The sequence below is a fragment of the Acanthochromis polyacanthus genome, chromosome 15 (assembly GCF_021347895.1).
Source record: "Acanthochromis polyacanthus isolate Apoly-LR-REF ecotype Palm Island chromosome 15, KAUST_Apoly_ChrSc, whole genome shotgun sequence".
NCBI classification, from domain to species: Eukaryota; Metazoa; Chordata; class Actinopteri; family Pomacentridae; genus Acanthochromis; species Acanthochromis polyacanthus.
The window spans coordinates 15,465,617-15,484,584 of NC_067127.1; the positions used below are offsets into that span (position 1 = coordinate 15,465,617).

The 18,968-nt window shown below is 42.5% G+C and overlaps 1 protein-coding gene across 3 annotated transcripts; it reads right to left on the minus strand.

The window, feature by feature from the left end:
• Window positions 1-259: 259 nt before the first annotated feature.
• Window positions 260-15,387, minus strand: rrbp1a (ribosome binding protein 1a). Of its 3 annotated transcripts, none has more exons than XM_022192400.2 (27): window positions 15,160-15,387; window positions 12,085-13,093; window positions 10,727-10,881; window positions 10,508-10,630; window positions 9,743-9,895; window positions 9,405-9,523; window positions 9,017-9,170; window positions 7,916-8,054; window positions 7,634-7,815; window positions 7,509-7,543; window positions 7,344-7,419; window positions 7,172-7,209; window positions 6,992-7,073; window positions 6,864-6,901; window positions 6,581-6,659; window positions 6,401-6,490; window positions 6,180-6,266; window positions 6,009-6,098; window positions 5,832-5,924; window positions 5,693-5,743; window positions 5,520-5,600; window positions 4,137-4,220; window positions 3,816-3,893; window positions 3,053-3,136; window positions 2,859-2,957; window positions 887-1,030; window positions 260-779 (listed from the first exon to the last, which is right to left on the minus strand). In XM_022192400.2, the coding sequence occupies exons 2-27, from the start codon at window positions 13,073-13,075 to the stop codon at window positions 741-743; spliced, it is 3,384 nt and encodes a 1,127-aa protein (XP_022048092.2). In that variant the 5' UTR covers window positions 13,076-13,093; window positions 15,160-15,387; the 3' UTR covers window positions 260-740. The 3 variants fall into 3 exon arrangements, with proteins under 3 accessions (XP_022048092.2, XP_022048091.2, XP_022048093.2); XM_022192399.2 differs by having other exon boundaries at window positions 6,864-6,904; window positions 15,160-15,386; XM_022192401.2 differs by lacking the exon at window positions 3,816-3,893 and having other exon boundaries at window positions 6,864-6,904.
• Window positions 15,388-18,968: the final 3,581 nt, after the last annotated feature.

The following is an 18,968-nucleotide window of genomic DNA, read 5'->3' on the forward strand; positions in this document are numbered from 1 at the left end:
ATATCGCTCAATTTTGCTGTATTGGAAACATATTGTGAGGATGTTGCTGTGTAGCAGTACTTCCTCAAACAGCTTTAAGTGTTCAAATGACAGTGTAGTAGTCCTGATGCAGATGTGTTCACTTGAACGTGCTATGAGCCAGATGTGCAGTGCACAAGATTGCAGGCTTGCAAACTTGACTCATAATACATCTGATCAGTGTTAAAATACAACGTAGTCACAACTTTTACACCAACTTCAAACACACACATTGACAAGATTTACTTAGTGCTACACTGTAGTTTATTCATTCATACAAATTCGATGTGTGGCAGCCAGCTACAGAGAAAAGCAGGCCCTAAAGGTACTGCATCGATGAACCATAAAATGTTCCCATCATTCAACCACATAGAAAAGACATACAAAGTAATTGCACAGGTTGATGTACGTTTGACGTACATTCGGTTTCCCTTTTAACACTGAACTATGGGGAAATGTTTGGAATATAAGGCAGGGGGATAAATAACTTCTGACATAGCCAGAATTGTTGATGGAATGTGGGTTTCAATAAAGATTACAGCAGGATTCGCTCCTCTAATCTCACTTTGAAATGTTCGTTATAACAAATATTTGATTCCTACACTTGCAACAAATGCAATCAACTACAGTACAAGAAAGAAATAATTTTGGAATGCATAACTATGGTATTCATAAGGCATATTTGGCAGTTTTTTTTTGTAGCGTCCGCAGTCACCTTCATCTCACACGGACGTTCCTTCCTTCAGCTCCACATACTCTCCCTTAAACAGAAATGATAAAAATTAGCGTCAAAATAAACAAGCGTATTTAAACACACTGAGCTTGCATATGGGTGTGTGTGTTGTTATACTGGTATTACTTGTCTCACCTTGCCCTCCAGATGCTCCTGTAGTGTTCTCACTGTGTCCCTCTCTTTGGTCAGCTGCTCCTGAGTGGCTTTAAGAAGCTGCTGGAGCTTGGTGGCTGCCTGGCCCAGATCTTTGGACAGCTTCTTCTCCTTTTCCAGGCGCTCCTGTTCCAACAGCAAACATGATTTTAAAGCACCAAGTGAAAAGACTGTATGGATATCCAAAGGGTCTGATATTAAGAAGAAAGGTAATCATAAATAAAAATTTACGAAAAACTTGTAACTATAAAGCGTAAAATAAAGCAGAAATTTTACGTACGTTATAGGGCTGGACCCGAATATTCGTTCGCTACGGCACTATCCGGATATTAATTTTGGTATCCGAATATCCCCCCCCCCAATTTTTCCTACGCCTGAAACTAGAGGGCTGCTGTACAAAAACTGCCTGACTTTATCTTGAATGTTTCAAGATAATGGGGAAAAATGCGATAGGTGAAGGGTGGATTTACCTTTTTTTGCTAGCAACTATTGGTTGACTCATTGCTTCTTATTTTGCATCTTTAATGTTCTGTCGACTTGTCTTAGAGTATTGAAGCCCTTTTGCTACCTGTCGCCACTTCCTAATGTGTTTGTCACCCAGCAAAGTGATGGTTGAGGTGGAATTTGCCAACCTTCTCTGATTTATATGGTAACGGCCTATAAATTGTCAAAAATGCTGTATTAACTCGCTGCTATTGGTCAAAAGTCAGTGGCCTGTGGCCTGCCTGAAGTTAGCCCAAATGATCAGTAAATCACAGGGGCGGGACATGACACCTGTCAATCACTTACAAGAACAAAATGAATGAAAGCGGACTGTATCTGCTGGGGCTGTAAAAATAAGTCTAGAGATATTCTTTTTTTTTTTGACTGATTGGTGCTGTTGCTACCTTTGTTTTCACCTAAACTTAAAACAATCGTAAGTTATGTAAAAAATAATTTTCTCATCTTTTTTGTGTTGACCTGGGAGGGCTTAGCCCTGTTAGCCCATTTATACCAGCCGTCCCTGCACATATGTCTATGTGATAACCCCCTCCTCCCCCCAGACGAAAATATTCGGAGCTCGTCTCTTCCCTGCGCCTTCGGCCCACTTAGGCTCATCCCGCCGTGTTCTTCGGCTCATTTCAGCTCCTCCATTCCCGTTTGTAAACACCACCCGAATGGCCTGGTGGCTGCTGACTCTGACGTCACGCTGCACTTCATTGCATAAACACAAGACAAGATGCTGAAGACCTCCGCTGTTTGGGAATTCTTCAGTTTAACTGAAGAAAAAAACGAAGGCAACATTTGGACCCGGGAGACCAGCCGAACGGCCGTCTCTGCCACAAGCCGCCGCCGCCGCGCCCTCGCAGAACGAATATTCGGATATTCGTCTTTAATAGGGCCCGAATATTCGGAGGCCAGAAACCACTATTTGGGCCTGCCCTAGATTATTATTAAATGTTCCATCACATCATTGTCTATCAATTCTTCTTCTGTTCACGATAATTTTAGGTAATTTTAATTAGTCACTGGGGCTTTTATTTCCAAGCACCAGTTTTCCTTAATGGCAAACAATATGGTGATGAGAAACAAGGGAAATTGTGTGATGTAAAACCAGACTCAAAGGACGTGTTGAAATAAAATCAACCACAGATAAACTATAAGCTATTTCTTATTAATGGTGCAGTTGGAAAAAAACGTTTTTTCTAGCTTTATGAAAAAAATGAGGCATTTATCATAGTTAAATGTTTAGACTCTGGGATATTCCATTCTGAAATGTACCCCCACACACTACTGTCAGTCAATCTGTTTACTTCACTCATCCATCTATGCAACAGCAAACAGTCAGCAGTGTGACATGCTCACACTATATATAGTGTATTTATCTGTGGTTTTAAGCTCATGCATAGTTTCAGAATTCTTTAGATTTTTTTCAGTTCTGCGAGTTACAATAAACAATGTTATCTTAACGCACCTTGAGCTGAGCTACATCTTCAGTGTCAGATTGTGGCGACTCTGCTGAAACATTTAACAGATCCAGCTGAGCCTGAAGTTCTGCTACAGTCTTCTGGGCCTGGAGGTTGACAACACACCGTTAGCCACTGAGAACTTCTTTGAAACACTTCGGCGTGACAAGAATACAATGAGAGTGGAGATAATGGCTCCTACCTGCTCAAACTCTTCAGAGAGCTCCTGCCTTTGAGACGCCTCCATGTGCAGTTTGTCTGTGGTCTGATGCAGCTCGTCCTGGACCTGATGGCAGACAAGTACATGTAGACACACTAAGTATACAAACAGACTACTTGCACGTACGCGTCTCTGCAAACATTCTTGTGTCAAAACAGCAGCGGCGCTGCACACACACACACACACACACACACACACACACACACACACACACACACACAAAAGCTGCTCAACTTGTGCACCAAGTTAGTTTCCTCTCTCACTATCTGTGGTGAAAAGCTGAAGTCAAACACAAAACTTCTATGCTGTTAGAAATATCTGAAAACAAAGGAGAGGTGAGCATGCCGACAAAGCTGAGAACAGCAGTGGTTAGAGGTAGGTTAATTCAGTCAATGCATACAGTGGTTAGCATTTACAGCTGCACTGTCTGAGGAGTACTGGACAGACTGGAAATGCAGCCCTTCTTTATCGCCATCATCTGTTACTCAGGATCCGTAGCCACATCCTTCATTTAAGACGTGGCTAAAACCAGATGTGCTTCTAAGCTAAAATCACAAAATAACAAATCAATACCAAATATGGATTTTAAGGGAATCTATCTGATAAAGTTGAACAAAGCACATTTGAGAAGCATTTACAAAACAGACTAATTGTAACAGAGAGGATCTCTGAAGAACTGCCCTAGTAACTGTCCAGTGCTCTCTGACAGGACGTGAAGGGTGCCCTGTGTCCTCTGCACCCTAACCTGACTGGGTTGAGCCTCAGCTGGGCCATTCTGTTCACTCTGAGCCCGCACTGTGATCTCGGCCAGCTGCTCCCTGACCTGAAAAAGGAAGCCGTCGCGAGTCACTGGTTATGTAACCGCCATCCACGAATCCCTTTTGTGCTTACACGTCAGTGACACCCAACCAAGGTGGTGATGTATGTGAAGCAGGTATTTCCACAAATTCCATGACTTTAGACATCTCATAAATAACATCCTTGTATCTCACCTCACTCATGTAAAATCATTTTTACATACTGTTGTCTACAGGATGGGAAAAGCAAGTTATATCAGTAAAGTCACCTGTGCAAGTTCCTCCTTGTGTGCCTGGGCCTCCTTCTGGACCGAATCCAACCGTCTGTGACTCTCCGACAGCTGCAGCTTCAGCTGAACATGGAGCAAAGTAAAGAAAGCAACACATGTTAGACAAGTATTGCTGTAAGAGCAGCAACAGAGGCTATAAATATATCTAAATATGTGAAATGTCTCTTCAATTTCATGACAGGCCACACACAGAACCAGTGTTTTATAAAACACTGACTACTACCGTATTTTCACGACTATAAGGCGCACATAAAAGTCTTAGATTTTCTTCAAATTGTGCGGCGCGCCCTATGGTGCAGTGCGTCCTGTGTGTGTTGTTGTTGTTGTTGTAAGGCGGACGTAGACCAGGTGGTTTTTTCCACGCATCACCATCGCTGTTGATCTGTGACTCTATGCGTGCCCATCTCACAGCCGATGTGAAAAAACAAGTGAAGCAAATGAACTCTGAGCTTGCTGTCATTCCGGGAGGCCTGACAAAGGAACTCCAACTGCTGGACATCGGTGTGAACCGGCCGTTCAAAGTAAGGCTGCGAGCGGCGTGGGAGCGATGGATGACCGATGGAGACCACAGTTTCACTAAGAGTGGAAGGCAGCGCCGGGCGAGTTACGCCACAATTTGCCAATGGATTGTAAATGCTTGGGCTAACGTGTCTGCTGGCACTGTTGTTCGAGCTTTCACAAAAGCCGGCATCATTTCCGAGGCGCCGCACGGCACGGAAAGTGACTCTGACAGTGAAGAAAGTGAACCTGGCATGTTTGATGGAGGTTTAGCGCAGCTGTTCAATTCAGAAACAGAGGATGAGGACTTCCATGGGTTTGATTGATGACGATTACCGGTAAAAAAAAATGTGAATACCAAACTCAGTTTTGCTCCCGCTCTATTTTTAAATACGCACACTTGTGTGCTTGTTTTATCTGTGTTTTACCATGCCCGCGCCTATTGATGATTAAAAAAATGTTAGTACTTTGTAATCAATACTTAAATAAAGCGCAACCAAACTCAGTTTTGCTCCGGCTCTATTTTTAAATACGCACACTTGTATGCTTGTGTGTGTGTGGTGTTGTAAGGCCGACGTAGTAGAGGACACCATGAGAACGTTAAAGGGGTAAGTGTGGGCGTGGATTGTATATAAAACCCTCGCCATATAATCAGGTGCGCCTTATGTGTGTGTTAAATACAGTAATGGCACACATAACTGAGACTGCGCCTTTTGGTACAGTGCGCCTTTTGGTCGTGAAAATACGGTAATTCTGTACATTCACCACCATTTCTATAAGTAACAGTTAAGCATTTTTTAATTTAACAAGAACGTAGAGGTTTAGTAAATGTGATGTTGCTGTAGTTTTCAGCTGCTCTCGTACCTGCTCTATCTCCTCTGATGCCACCTGGTTGTCTGCCTGCTTCTCTAGCTGGGCTTCCAGGAGCATCATCTGCTCCTTCATCTGCAGAGACAACAAAGAAAGGAAAGAAAACACATTTGAACCCGCTAGCTCGCCTCGAGAGATGTTTTTAAAATGAGTGGAAAAATCCCTACCTGTTCCACACTTTGGTTTTCAGCCTCCAGCTTGCTGACTTTCTGCAAAGCCTGGAAGTCCGACAAAAGACTACAGTTAGGTTTTGCATATAATGTAAGGGAGCTTACACAGTGATTTCAAGGAGATATAATAACTCACCTCCTGCAGCTGTTCCTCTGAGTTTGCCATTTTTGACTTCCATACCAGCTCTTCCTCCTCCACGCTCTGCTGCAGATGTTTCAGCATTCCTTCCTACAGCAGAATGGAAACCAGTTTAACTGAATTCAATAAACTTATTTCACAATCTTCCATCATATTATGATTCAAGTCGCTTACTGTCTCAGCCAGAACGGTCCTGTACTGCTCACATTCAGCCTGTAAGGTGCCATGGCTCTCCTCTGCCTCTTTCAGTTTCTCAAGCAACTCCTGAAACAAACCAAACACATTGAGAACTTTCTGCCAAGCCAATTCTAACCAGTATACAGTAATTGTATAAAACTGGCTTACTAGTGACGCTGTGCTTGACTGAGACTCTTGGCTCTGGTGGCTGAGAGCCTCCTGAGCTTTCTGCGTAAATACTTGTAACCAGTTGGACTAAGTGATGAGAAAAACAGACAAAAATGTTTCATGCATTAAAAAAAAAAGTGTCACAATAATTATTAAATTCATCAGACTGCATAACCATTCATAATTTCCCATCTGATCTGGTGAACTCCCCGTTTTCTTACCTGCTCTGTCTCTACAGGTATCTGTGGGAAGAGTGTCTGAAGAGTTTCTTTGGTTTCTGTTTGAAAGGCTCCCAGTTGTGCCTCTGTTTTCTGTTAAAGCGTTGGGTGACATAATCAGTCAGGAGACTGGTGGCAAATTAATCTCAATTGATAAACCACTAATGAGTTGAAGACTCTTACTGGATCAGTGGCTGTCTTTTCTTTTGCTTCTCTCAGTTCCTCTTGTAGTGATGTGACGAGGGCCTCCTTTTCAGTCAGACTAGTAGCAAACAAGACAAAACTGAGTTCTAAATGACAGACCTAATAATATCCGAGAGCAATCTTTTTATGTGTCAGTCTCATCTACTGGCCTGCTCATCAGGCAGCCATCACTCTGCAAAGTTGCTCTGCCACCATTAGTATGAAACATAGTAAAGCGATTTGTGTGTTAAGGCAGCATAACCATATAAGTGTCACCTCTTACCTGTTCTGGAGAAGTGTGATCTCTGAGGAGTTATCTGACTGCTGAAACACAAAGAACATGCAATAAATTACTTAGATTTTTTTGTTTGTTTCATAGGACACCTCTGGAAGTGGAACAGTAATGCTTACTGGTGTGTTCTTAAGCTGCACCATCTCCTCTTTGAGGTTTGTAAGTTCATCTTGAAGTGATGTGATAAGACTGGCATCCTCCCTACAGGGACATATGATTTATACAGATAGAATACTGTCAGTCACCACAAGGCAAACAAACATTTTAGTCAAAAATACTGATAATACAAGGTAACATACCCATTAGTTTTTTGCTCCAGCTCAACAATAGTGTTCTCCTGTTGCAAAAGCAGAACATTTGTGATCAGCAGTGTCACATTTTTTGTAGTAGAACACATAAATATTTGCCATATGTAATGGAAAAGTGATAGTACTTGGTAACTGACTTAATAAAAGTCCTTGTAAAACTTACAGCAGCTTCTTGCTTTGCCTGCAATTGCTTCAGTTCCTCCTGAAGTGTGTTCAACTGGGTGTCTCTCTCCTGCAGGCTGTAAAGGAGGCGCAGTATTAAAAACCACAAAAAGAAACAGCTCTGGAACTAATGTCAGTTCTGGAGGAACAACACTCAAACACTTACCTGAGCTGTAGTTGCTCCAGCTCTGCAGTATTCACCTGGAAAATAAAAACCAACAAACTTTAGGGATGATCACATGTGGTCAGACTTCAATTTCAGAAAGGTTCAACTGAAGATGAATGTTGTACCTGTGTGTTGTCCACCTCCTCTTTGTTCTGACTGGCCTCCAACAGTGAGTTGATGGAAGCCACCTGCTGCACAAGCCGGCTTTTCTCTGCTTGTGTCTCCTCCAGCTGGGCAGTGAGGGCGTCCACCTGAGCAGAGCGCTCAATCACGTCAGCCTCTAATTTCCCAATACGAACTTGAAAATCTGCAAGGACAAAACACTTAGTTTATTCCATATATTTAACTTGTAGTCCAGTGTCTCACCATCTGATACCCATTTATACTTTCTTCCTGCATTCGCTGACCTGAGAGTGTGCTGGTTTCCTGTTGGGTTTTGTCCAGAGTGGCCTGCAGGCTGCTGTTTCTACTCTGTGTGGTTCTGAGCTCTTCACACACCTCCTCCAGCTTCCTCTGCAACGCCTGCTCGCTCTCTGCATGGCTGGCCTGAGAAAGAAATTGATAGAAAAATATATGTTAAACAGCAGGGGGCAGCACAGATTCACAGAAATTATCTGACTCGGAAACACTGATTTGCAGCTCAAGAGCAGTGCATCTGACCTGTGTTAATCTCTCTTGCCTATTTGTAAAATTTCTACACAAAGACAGAAAAAACTACTCACTAAAAATCCACCACTAGGAACAATCAGACCATCCTTTGACTTGAAGTTTGGTACCAAATAAATAAAAGACAATTTATCCTCATGTTTAGGACTCCTTTTTAAATGCCTACTATGAAGTGCTTTGAGCTTTAAAGGGATTTTGAGATATTTAGCCTGCCTTGCACGAAGGCAGAAAAGCTTTCATCATTGGTCCGTTGCTTACTGATTCATGGTATGTGCCATTACATAACACATTCAAAGAACTTCAGCTGTTGGGAAGGATGTAAGTAAATGATTAATCAAAATGAACACTTGACTGTCAGCAGATCTGACTCACTTGCTCCACATAAGCTAACATTCAGACCAACAACATTCCATTAGTGACAGAGACTACGTGCACCGATAATACATGAGAACGACGAGACAGAAAGAAGTAGTTCCTGCTTGAAAGTCACGTGTTGCAAATGGCATCAGACTGCTCTATACTTTCACAGCCAATTACAGTGCACTGGAGAAGAGAGATGCTTGGACACGCACACATTCCAGCTGGTGAGGAGAAGCATTTTCCTTGCAGCCCCATTATTGTATGGTTGCATTCCAGCTTAGCCCTGGGCTTTGTGATTACAAGGCACTTAAACTTCCTATAACATTAGAGGGTCGGGACATAGGTGGAAAAGGTCTAGGCTTGCATTTTGTGGACGCTCTGTAACCAACTGCCTACTGAAAAAAAAGCCAGAAGAAATTTGGTTCTGAGTAAACTTCACAATGTCTGATGAAATTTAGAAAAAGGATGACAATGCCACCAACCTGCAGCAATGAGAGCTGCTTCTCAGTCGTGGACACCTTGGCCTCCAGCCCTTTCCTGACGTGCTCATCAGCAAGCAGACTTTCTGACTTCTCTCCAAGTTCTTTGGTCAACTTTGCGCATTCCTGTCGCAGCTTGGCCAGCTCTGCATTTTGTCTGAGAAGAAAATGTAAAAGAAAGGCAAAGGGACACACGGTGAGGACACTTGTCTCACAAATAGACACGTCAGCCTTCAGGTCTGACAAACCAGACACGTCTCTGAAATTGTACATGCTGTAATGAGTACACATGATCATTAGAATTATCAGGCTTTATGATGTAAAATGCGGTCATTTTGGATCCTTGATACAGAGTTACTGTATTGTTGCTGTGTCAGTGGGAAAGACTCACTTGCTCTCAGCTTGACTAGTAGCTTGGTTGAGGGCGTCACGAAGAATGGAGTTCTCCTGCTGTAGGCGGGCAAGCTGGGCATTGGGGCCTTTTTCCAGTTGGTCCTGCAAGCTTAGGATCTGGAGTAATTACAAAAGTTTCCCATTAATTATTTAACAGCTATACCTTGGGCAATGGCTCAGACTTAAATGTTTCTCAAGAACACTGAAGTTCAAGAGTAACAAAACTGCATGTTCACTTCTAAGAGGAGTCAGATCCCCTGAGGGCTAGAACAGGTCAAAAAGCAAACATAAATACACCCATCTGAATTTTAAGTTTATTTGTGCACGAGAACTCACCTTTGCATTGAGCCTCTGGGTCTGGGCTACATGGTCCTGGTAACTGGCCTGCATACGAGCTTGCAGAGCAATCATTTCTTGTTCCCTCTTACTCAACTGAGCGCTCAGTCTCGTCTCCACGCTGGCAACCTTGGACTTCTCGGCAGACAGCTCCTGATCAACAGACAGCACAGTTAGAGAGCAGATTCCCTGCAAACCGTCTGACACCAAACATGCTGAAGAGTCAGTTCAAAGCAAAAAATCTTTACCAGGAAATCTTGTGAAATCAAGCTAAGACATTCATAACTCTCCAGAGAATTCAATCTTTTGGAGGATATCATGGCTTTATCTCTAGTTCCCCAGTACATGATAACACCCAATCCTCATCATCAGCACCACCACCTTAATGCTCACAAGACATGTTAAATATACAACACAGACTACAATGACATTTGCTAAGCAAATTGATGCCCCCAATGGACTGATTTTGACTTGAAATGCAACAATATTATAGCTATGTATGATAAAAAGGACTGAGTCCTCCTTGCTGCTTTAAGGACAGTCTGTACATTTTTGACCACCTAGTTAGTGTTCCTCTAGTGCCACCTTCAGGACTGAAAACAGCTACTGCAACCCAAATGTCAGTGCACGTGCAAGTATAGGAATGTAACAGCAAGGATCCGAGATTCTCACACATGTAATGAGTCTCACTGGGCTACCATCCTGGCTAGAGACCAAACAGTATGTTGTGGCGGGAACAGTTTTTGAGGCACTTTTATGCCTAACCTTGGTGAGTTCCCTAAGACGGTTCTTTACTGCTGAAGCATCTTCCTGTTCTGCCGCCAGCTGTTTCTCTCTTTCCTCCAGCTGCTTCTTCAGCATAGCCACTGGGTCTCCTTTCTGAGTGGCCTAAAGACATACCCAGACAGACAGAATAAAGTATTAATCTCTCTTCAAGTGCCCTTTCAAATGTATTTCTTTGCTATTGACTGCAGCATCCTGTACCGTGTGCCAAGTGTCCTGAATGATGCCAGCTTTCTCAGACAGGATCTCGATGAGCCTGTGCGCCTCTCCCTCACTGAACACCATGCTGCTGACAGTGGACACCAGAGCCTTATAGGGCAGGTACAGCGGCGCGTCAGCAGAATCCACCGCTGCAGCTGAAGAGGCAAACACAAAATGACACGGCAGCATAAGAGAAGGAGTTCAAAATTTATTTCATGTTAAAAAACATAAACACACGGTGTAAAAAGTTTTCAAGCTGTCAGAGATGACTGAACGCTCACACTGCCGTAGGAAAAAGGACAAGGTTGCGACTGGTCCTTTGGGTCTGGGGCCCTGGGCAGTTTCAGATGGCAAAATCATGGGGCATTGTGGCACCAGGCGGAGACAAGCCTCAGGCAAAGGAGAAAGCCAACCCCCCCTTCTCTACTCATTGTCAGAGGCACTGAGAGGCTTTGTCAGCTAACAAAACAGGGCAACGGTGTTTGGATAAGCTGGTGTGCTCTGTGCCCTCCAGAGCCGAGTGCCAGACATTACCCACCACTGTCACTGCCACTACCTTCCATGGGTACAGAGCTAGAAGTTCATTGGTACTGACAAGTTATTCCTGCCTTAGACTGTGAATGTATGCAACTCAACTGTGCAGACATGCCTCTGTTCCCACTTCCAAACATTAAAGCCCAAGTACAGTCTCCACTGTTATGGCTAATGTAGTTCCTGCCTAGACACCATTTCCATTAGATCAAAGGAGGAGGCTAATTGTTGCAATTGTGGTTCTAACAACAATATTAACAAACAATAGTGTTTCTGATGAGCGATATGGTGAGAAGGGTGGTTTGTCGAAGCATCGATGTGGACACGATCAAAATCCCAGCTACAGGTCATGCATGAAAGCAGAACAGTGCAAGAAAATGGAAGCAAAACAATGACTGGTTTACAAGGAAGGAGATCTGGCAGTGGGATTAAGACAAACTAAATATCTGGGCTCTTTTAATTTCTATTTGTTGAAAAAAATCCTCATAAATTATAGTGAAGCTGCATTGTAAACTGTCTAAAATGTATTGACATTTGACATCCAGTCAGATGGAAGGTCACCAGTTTGGAGCTGCTTTGTGAATTTGACTTAGTGGTCATAGTTGAAACTGCAGACCATGTGATCCCCTTCAGATGTATGTCCTGCCATATGCACACTGTCTGTAGACTTCAGTGTTCTGGAAACGGTTATCTCTAACAACCACCTCAACACTACATAAATAATACAGTACAATAAAATAAAATTATACCTTTTCACAAAAATGCATGTAGTATACAATTACAAATGCAAAACAGTAGGGGCATTTCTCTAAAACACATCTGCTTACCGGGCTCAGACTTTTTCTTGGAAGCTTTCTTCTTGGGCTCCTGTCCTTTTGCTGCAACAGCAGGAGCCTGCTGAGATCCCACTGGGGGCACGGCCATCACCGGGACATCTTTGGTGACAGCCTCCAGCACTGGGGCAGCCTTGGCTGGAGCTGGTGCAGCCTTGGCGGGGGCTGCAGCAGACTTGGCCAGTGCAGGGGCAGATTTGGATGCGGCAGGGGCAGACTTAGCTGATGCAGGAGCCGCAGAAGGAGCAGATTTGGCTGTGGTGGGGGCAGATTTTGCTGACACAGGGGCAAGAGCAGGCTTAGCTGATGCAGGGGTAGACTTGGCTGATGTCGGGGCAGACTTGGCTGGGGCAGGTGCAGTGACTGGGAGGGTTGCTTTGGCCGGGGCAGACGCAGGAACCTGGTTTACTGTAGGGGCAGTGGAAGACTTGGCTGGTGCAGGAGGAGAGACGACTGGGGCTGGCCGGGTGGAGGCTGGCTCAACCTTTGCTACCTTCTTCTTCTTTTTGTCTTTAGGCGAGGGTGCAGGTGAAGGGTCGGCAACAGGTTCAGCAGCAGCCTTGGTCTGCGTCTCTACTGCCGCTGGGGCTGCAGTTGATTTAGCCTCAGAAGCAGCGACAGGCTCAGGGACCGGGGCAGGAGCAGCATCTTCAACTGTCTCAGCGGCAGCAGGCTCATCGACCAAGTCAGCTTCACCGTCAGCTTCAGCAGCCTCTTCAGCTTTCTCCTGTTCTGGGATCTTACCATTAGGCTTTTCTTCTTTCTTCTTTCCACGGCTCTTCTTCTCAGACACCTTGTCCTTTTTCTTTTTGTCTGACCGACCAGATTGTATCTTACCCAACTCTCTGCGTTGCTTAGCCAGAGCCTCCTCATAAGAGGTCTCCTTCATGGAGAAGGTGGAGACAAGGGCAATCCCAAGAGCAGAGATCACCATGAATCCACCAAACACCATAATCCCAAGCGTCTGGGGATCATAGATATCCATTGTTCAAGTTTAGTAAACCTAAAAAGAGAGAGAGCGACTTGTCAGCAAAGGTAATGACTAAAAAGACAGTTTCTGTAAGTTAATAAAATAATTCATAGTAGTTCAAAAACCTAATATTACTAACAGTAAAATGAAACAGAAAACAGCTGCATAAAAAAAACTGCTGAAGAGTTACAACTGTGATTAATGCTACATGGAGAACAAAACCAGCTTTGCCTTCAACAGCCTCAAGGTGTCGCTGTTTCAACCTTAATCTTGAGGCTGCTACATGCATAAGGCAGAGCAGCAAATCTTATCTGCAAACTGAAGCAAATAGTTCAGCTCCAGATCCACGTGTCACACAGTGTAGACGCTTTAACTTCAGGAAGAGCATGTGTGTTCATTCAGCTCAAATTCACCCAATTAATTACACCTCAAAAACTTACGATTATTCTGAAATTCACTAGTTTTTCTGAGTACAAGAAACAGAACTAGTTTAAACCAGAGTATATAGTTTACTTTAAATGAGTGCTATTTAACACTGCTTAGTTTCATTTTACATTAAAGTCTTGGATTTGGATTAGTGTTCTACTATTGTTGATGCACAGCAATGCTTTATGAAAACGCTATTTTACTCATTAGCAAAAAGCCTCTTTAGGTTAGTCGCATTTCACAACCACTTATGTAACGGATTATCAACAACATATGCAACTAAACGCTTTGAATGTTATTCTAAGGCAGTGAAACAAACCCAAACCATAGAGGCTAAAAACGGTTACAGACAAAAATGGATGAAGTACACAATGCAACCGCCAGCATTTCCAGAAGTTGGCCAGTGGTTACTGTTAATTTCCTGCCCTGTAAAGACATCCCTTAAAGGGTCTTTCAGCTATCTCTTTAAGGTGCCTGTCACAAAACAGAAGGTTTAGCCTGCGGGGCAATAAAGCTGGCTGGGAGTAGATGGCGGCTTAGGTACACTAAAAAGACAGTCTTTGATTCATTCCTGCAGCACTGTCAGTTATATCCTTGGTTATATTGAAGATTCGATCAAAAATACATAACGGAAAAAAATGGAACAATGTGGATTTAGGGTTTTAAAATACACCAAAAATGTGAGATTGTTGAGGAAAATTGCTGATTAACTTAAGTAAAATCAAAACAGAGTCCAGAGTCCCTGTTCTGTTCATTGCAGGATCTAAAAGCTAGAAGTGCAGGGAAAAGATAGTCCTGTCTCCTGGTCTGAGATTCACACGTCAGTGTACCTCCTGAAGAAGAGGACTTCAAGAAAATTAACTTAGAGGGACTGAGCATGAAAGAGCATCTGAAACTTTGTGAGAGAGGAGATTATGGGACGAAAGTTTCTAGGGTTATACACAGTATCTCGTCTAATTCTAATATATGACTTGCATTGAAAAGGCACTGAAATTATCGAACAAATAAATTTAAAAATTAAAATGGTCTTTAATTAAAATGAAGATGTGAACTTTATAAAGCTAAAACTGTAAAATATGTAAATGATTAGTTGCCCCCCTCCTTTGCATACATTACTTGTCTTTCATTGCTTGTAGTTTCAGACGCACGGTAAGGTTAAACAATATCTAGACGAAAATACTTCAACATAAGCGCATAGTTCCCAAGAACTTCCCAGATAAGTTTATTTGATGTCCCGCTAATGATAAAATCTCACCAAGAGCCCAGGTGAAAATGGGCTTTAAGGCTGATGAGGCATTAAGGAAACCCAACATCGGCATTCTTATGTGCATTAAAACAATAAAATGGTGTGCAATCCCGGAATCATTTTATAGGATATGCTTTTAACCATTACTTCCCAGCTAGCATCGCAGCTAACGGTATGAATCAATGAACTTGGCTAACGTCCTGCACACTGAGCGTCGGTTTCCGTTACAAAACTGCGCTACAAAACCTATTACAAAACCGCAAACTAAACTGCTAGCGAGAGGGAGGATGTTAAATAATTTTAGACAACTTTAACCGTATGTCTCTCTGTACTCGTAGTTGTCTCAGAGGTTAGCAGTAGATAGCTTTCCGAGCTAGCTTAACGCTGGCTCAATGAATAAAAAAAATTCCAAGAATCCCACACTTACCTCGGCGCTGATAAAGCTACGTCTGCTTGCTTCAAAGGGAGCGGATTGAGGGCAAAAAGCTTTGAGCTGTAGATGAAGTGACTTCTGGGAAAAGCTACCTATTTGTCCAGCTATCTAGCTAACTTGCTTTTTTTCCAGTGCTCTCCCCCTCACTCCGCTGGAGAATCCGTGGTCCGCTGTGAAGTCGTGGCACTTCGAGCTGGCTAGACGTGCTGGCCCCGTGCCCCAGATAGCTGCCATAAATCCAGGAGCTCCCTGATTGGCTGGAAGGCGCTCAGACCGGAAACGGAAACGCCGGGAGTTGTAGTTCTTCTACGTGGATGAAAAGGCTCATACAGCCGGACCGTTTTCAGTCAAACGAAAGCGGTTTGTTTGAGACGGCGAGAAACATTGACAAAAGTAAGGAGCTGAGGAAAATCTATTCAAGTGGCAAAAATTCTAACATTTAAAGGAGAACGAGTTTTTACGCTTTACAGATGGTAAAAGTTGTTTGTCGGCTAAAAGGAGTACTCATTTGCAAAAAATGGTTTTTGCTCTGGTTTTAAAATTATGTCATTCCAAACTACCTACCAGTATCATAAGGCCACGTATCCTTAATCAGCTTGTTCTGTTCTGACTCTTCTTTGGGGGAACATGTCATCCCCTAAGTTTATTTATTTATTGACTACGCCATTTTTTTTTATTTATTTTTTTGCAATAGAAATATTAGGGACATCTTGAACAGTTTTACTCATGTTTCCTCCAAATTTAGACTATACATATTTATTATCTTTGGAAACTGTGTTATCTTAATTTATGGAATATCATGACACTGAGCTGTCTTTCTCTTTGGTGCATCTTTTAGATAGCTTTTAATGTTAAAATCACAATCCTTTTTCTACTTTCATTTACTCTTTTCTATACCAGTGTCCTAACTTTATGTTCAGTATGTTTTTATTTCCTCCGTTTCTCAAGAGACAAAGGCATCAGAACCTGTTTGCATCCCACAATAAGTCTACAGGCATCTTCTTGAAATATTCACCAGCAGTCAAACCTGTCAAATGAGCAGCAAGTTCTCCTACAAGGTGATGAACTACATTTTTAGCACTATAGTGACGTTAAACTTCTTATAATTCCTTTTGAAAGGCTTTTTCACCACACCTTTAATTATCTTAACGCCTGAAGGATTTTGTATTGACGTGATGCATGAACGTAGTGTCAAGGTCTGAATGTGTGTGTCTAAGTTGTTATATCATTAGTGTGGGATTATTAGAGAGCTCCACTGTGTTGATAATGGAACACTTGAATGTTCACACCCCAAGTTACTCTCAAGGAAACAAAGCTGTTTTTACAGGCATCCTTGCCACAGCCTCTCCTGAAACTATTTAATAAAACGATCTGGTAAGTGGAGGCACTCATTGCTCAACCTCGCTCGCACATTGTCCTCGTCAGCCTTAAACAAACTGCTTCGCAACAGACCTCACATGAACAACATGATACTTAAAAGACATTGTGTTGTTCACACGCACAAAAAACTTGACAAAAAGAGGAAGATTTCTAATGAACAGCTTGTGGAGTTCCAAAATATGTGACTAGTTGCTTTTCTGTCAATATGAACAATAATGAACTTTATTTTACGGTACACACAACCAAGAGAACTGTGTAGAATATTTCAAATTATTTCTTGTTAATTAAAAGTGGTTGCACCCTGGCCTACAAACCAGTCAATAAATCTTCACTATCTTTTCTTTGGCTACTGGTTCATGAAAACTTAGAAACACAAATCGGAGTCAGTAACTTTGCCTCTGCTTTGCATTTCTGCTGTAGGTGCTGTTTGCCATTTTCACTCCCTTTTTCTCACACTGACTCTGCATTCTGCCAGCTCCTAAAGGTTCAGCACCGGCCAAATCTGCTCTCCAGTGTTTGTGTATCGAGACAATTCAAATAATTATAACCAGCCTTGTACTTACACAGCATAGCATAATCAAATGTGAAATACTGATCATTACATCAGAAGTATTTCTGCTGTGTAATGAGCTGAAATACCTTGGCTGCCATTCGTGCCAGTTATGTATAATTTGAGATGTCGTTGTGTTAGGATTGCGTGCATATATGCAAAATACCAAACAAACAGTGCAGGGTGTGCTAACTGAGAAAAGGTTTGGCATTCTGGTGTCGTGCCAGTGACAGAATTGCTTTGGTAGGGGAGGAAAATACAGTTTTTAAGATGCTCATGTTCAAGCTTTCATGCTACAAATATGAATGTAGCTGCTGGTGTAACCCAGAAGTTTGAAAAGGTAGACGAAAAGTATTTAAAAATCTGCATCTGTGAAGAAACATCAGGAAGAAACATCCCGTTCCGTTTCACTTAGGAAGCACAGAGGATTCGGTTACGTCAGCAGGCCCTGCAGGTGCACTTTTGTTTTTTCATAGCAAGTCCCTTCAGAGGACATAGGTTTCTATTTGAGGAGGCTTTCATGCACCATGCCTCCAAGTCCTGCTCCAAGGCCTCTGTCGACAGTTATCGTGACTCAACAGTGCACAGCTGCAGGATATGCTCAGGTGCTTTCACAGGCAGACAGCGTAAGGTGATGTTGCAGCTCATCCAACCATGACCTCAGCCAAAGTCGACTCAACGCCATTTTTTTTATTTTGTAACATGACACAGCAGAAAAATGGGCAATGATGCAGCATTTTTCTTCTGTTAGCTGCCTTTTTTGTTACAGCCTTCATTATGTGTTCCCAAAATCCTGGTCTGACATGAGGATAGGATCAAGAATAGGATCATAAAGATAGTGTGGAATCAATTGTTAATGGTAAATCACTGACAGTATCTCCAAAAGCTCTAAAAATGTGCAAAATCTTACTCCGTATCATCCATTAAAAGCCTGTAAATTATCTAAGCGTGCCTAAGGGAAGATAAGGAAATTCATAAAATCAGCAAAGTAAGTCTTTGAAGCAAGCACACTTGTTCCTTCACATCGGTTTGCACAGCCAGATTACACAATGCATTATTGCCTCGGAAGTTTTGCTTCTGAGATTAGAGAAGAACTGAGGAAATTCTTTATCACCACACTACAGCGACACAAAAGGAACATGAAAAGGCTAAATGTACGTCTGATACTTTTCTTGTTTATACTGATACAGTCAGATTAGTAGCTGCAGGGAAGTGAAACTGTATGAGAAGAGGGTTTATCTCTCATATTAAAGTCTGGGCATCGTATTATCCAGGCGTGTTCCAAAGAGAGGCCTTGCTCTTTGGATCCATCACAGCACTGCTTCTTTAATGCTTATGCTTGGAAATAATGTTTGCTCTGACCACAACTGGCAAACTAACTTGTTTGTACTGATAATTTGTTTTAGTCTCATTGGCTACAGCCTGTGGTTTCATCCAATCAGTGGAGGAGGAGATCCTACGGGTCAGGGTGACAGGCATGACACGGATTGCCAATATTGACAAATCCAGTGTGGACAGGTACCGTATATTCTGTCAATGCACACGATTGTTACAGCTTTGTTTCTCTTGCTGTGTCTGTGGAATTACTTTAGAGCTGGGAAGAGTGACATTAAGCACTACTACCATAACCTCCCAAGAACATATTTGTAGCATTAGGATTTTCTTCACAGCACTTTGTGGAAAATAGAAAAATAATGGTGAAAATTATTTCCATATCTATGCTCGTTTTCTTTTTTTTTTAACTGCTGGATTTATATATGTAGCTAAATATATTTCGACTATAATGCATACTAGCAAAAGGCGCTTCATCAGCTAGATAAAGAAACTTTACTTCCACCTGAGCTGTTGTCTTTTACGCAGGTTATTTGTTCAA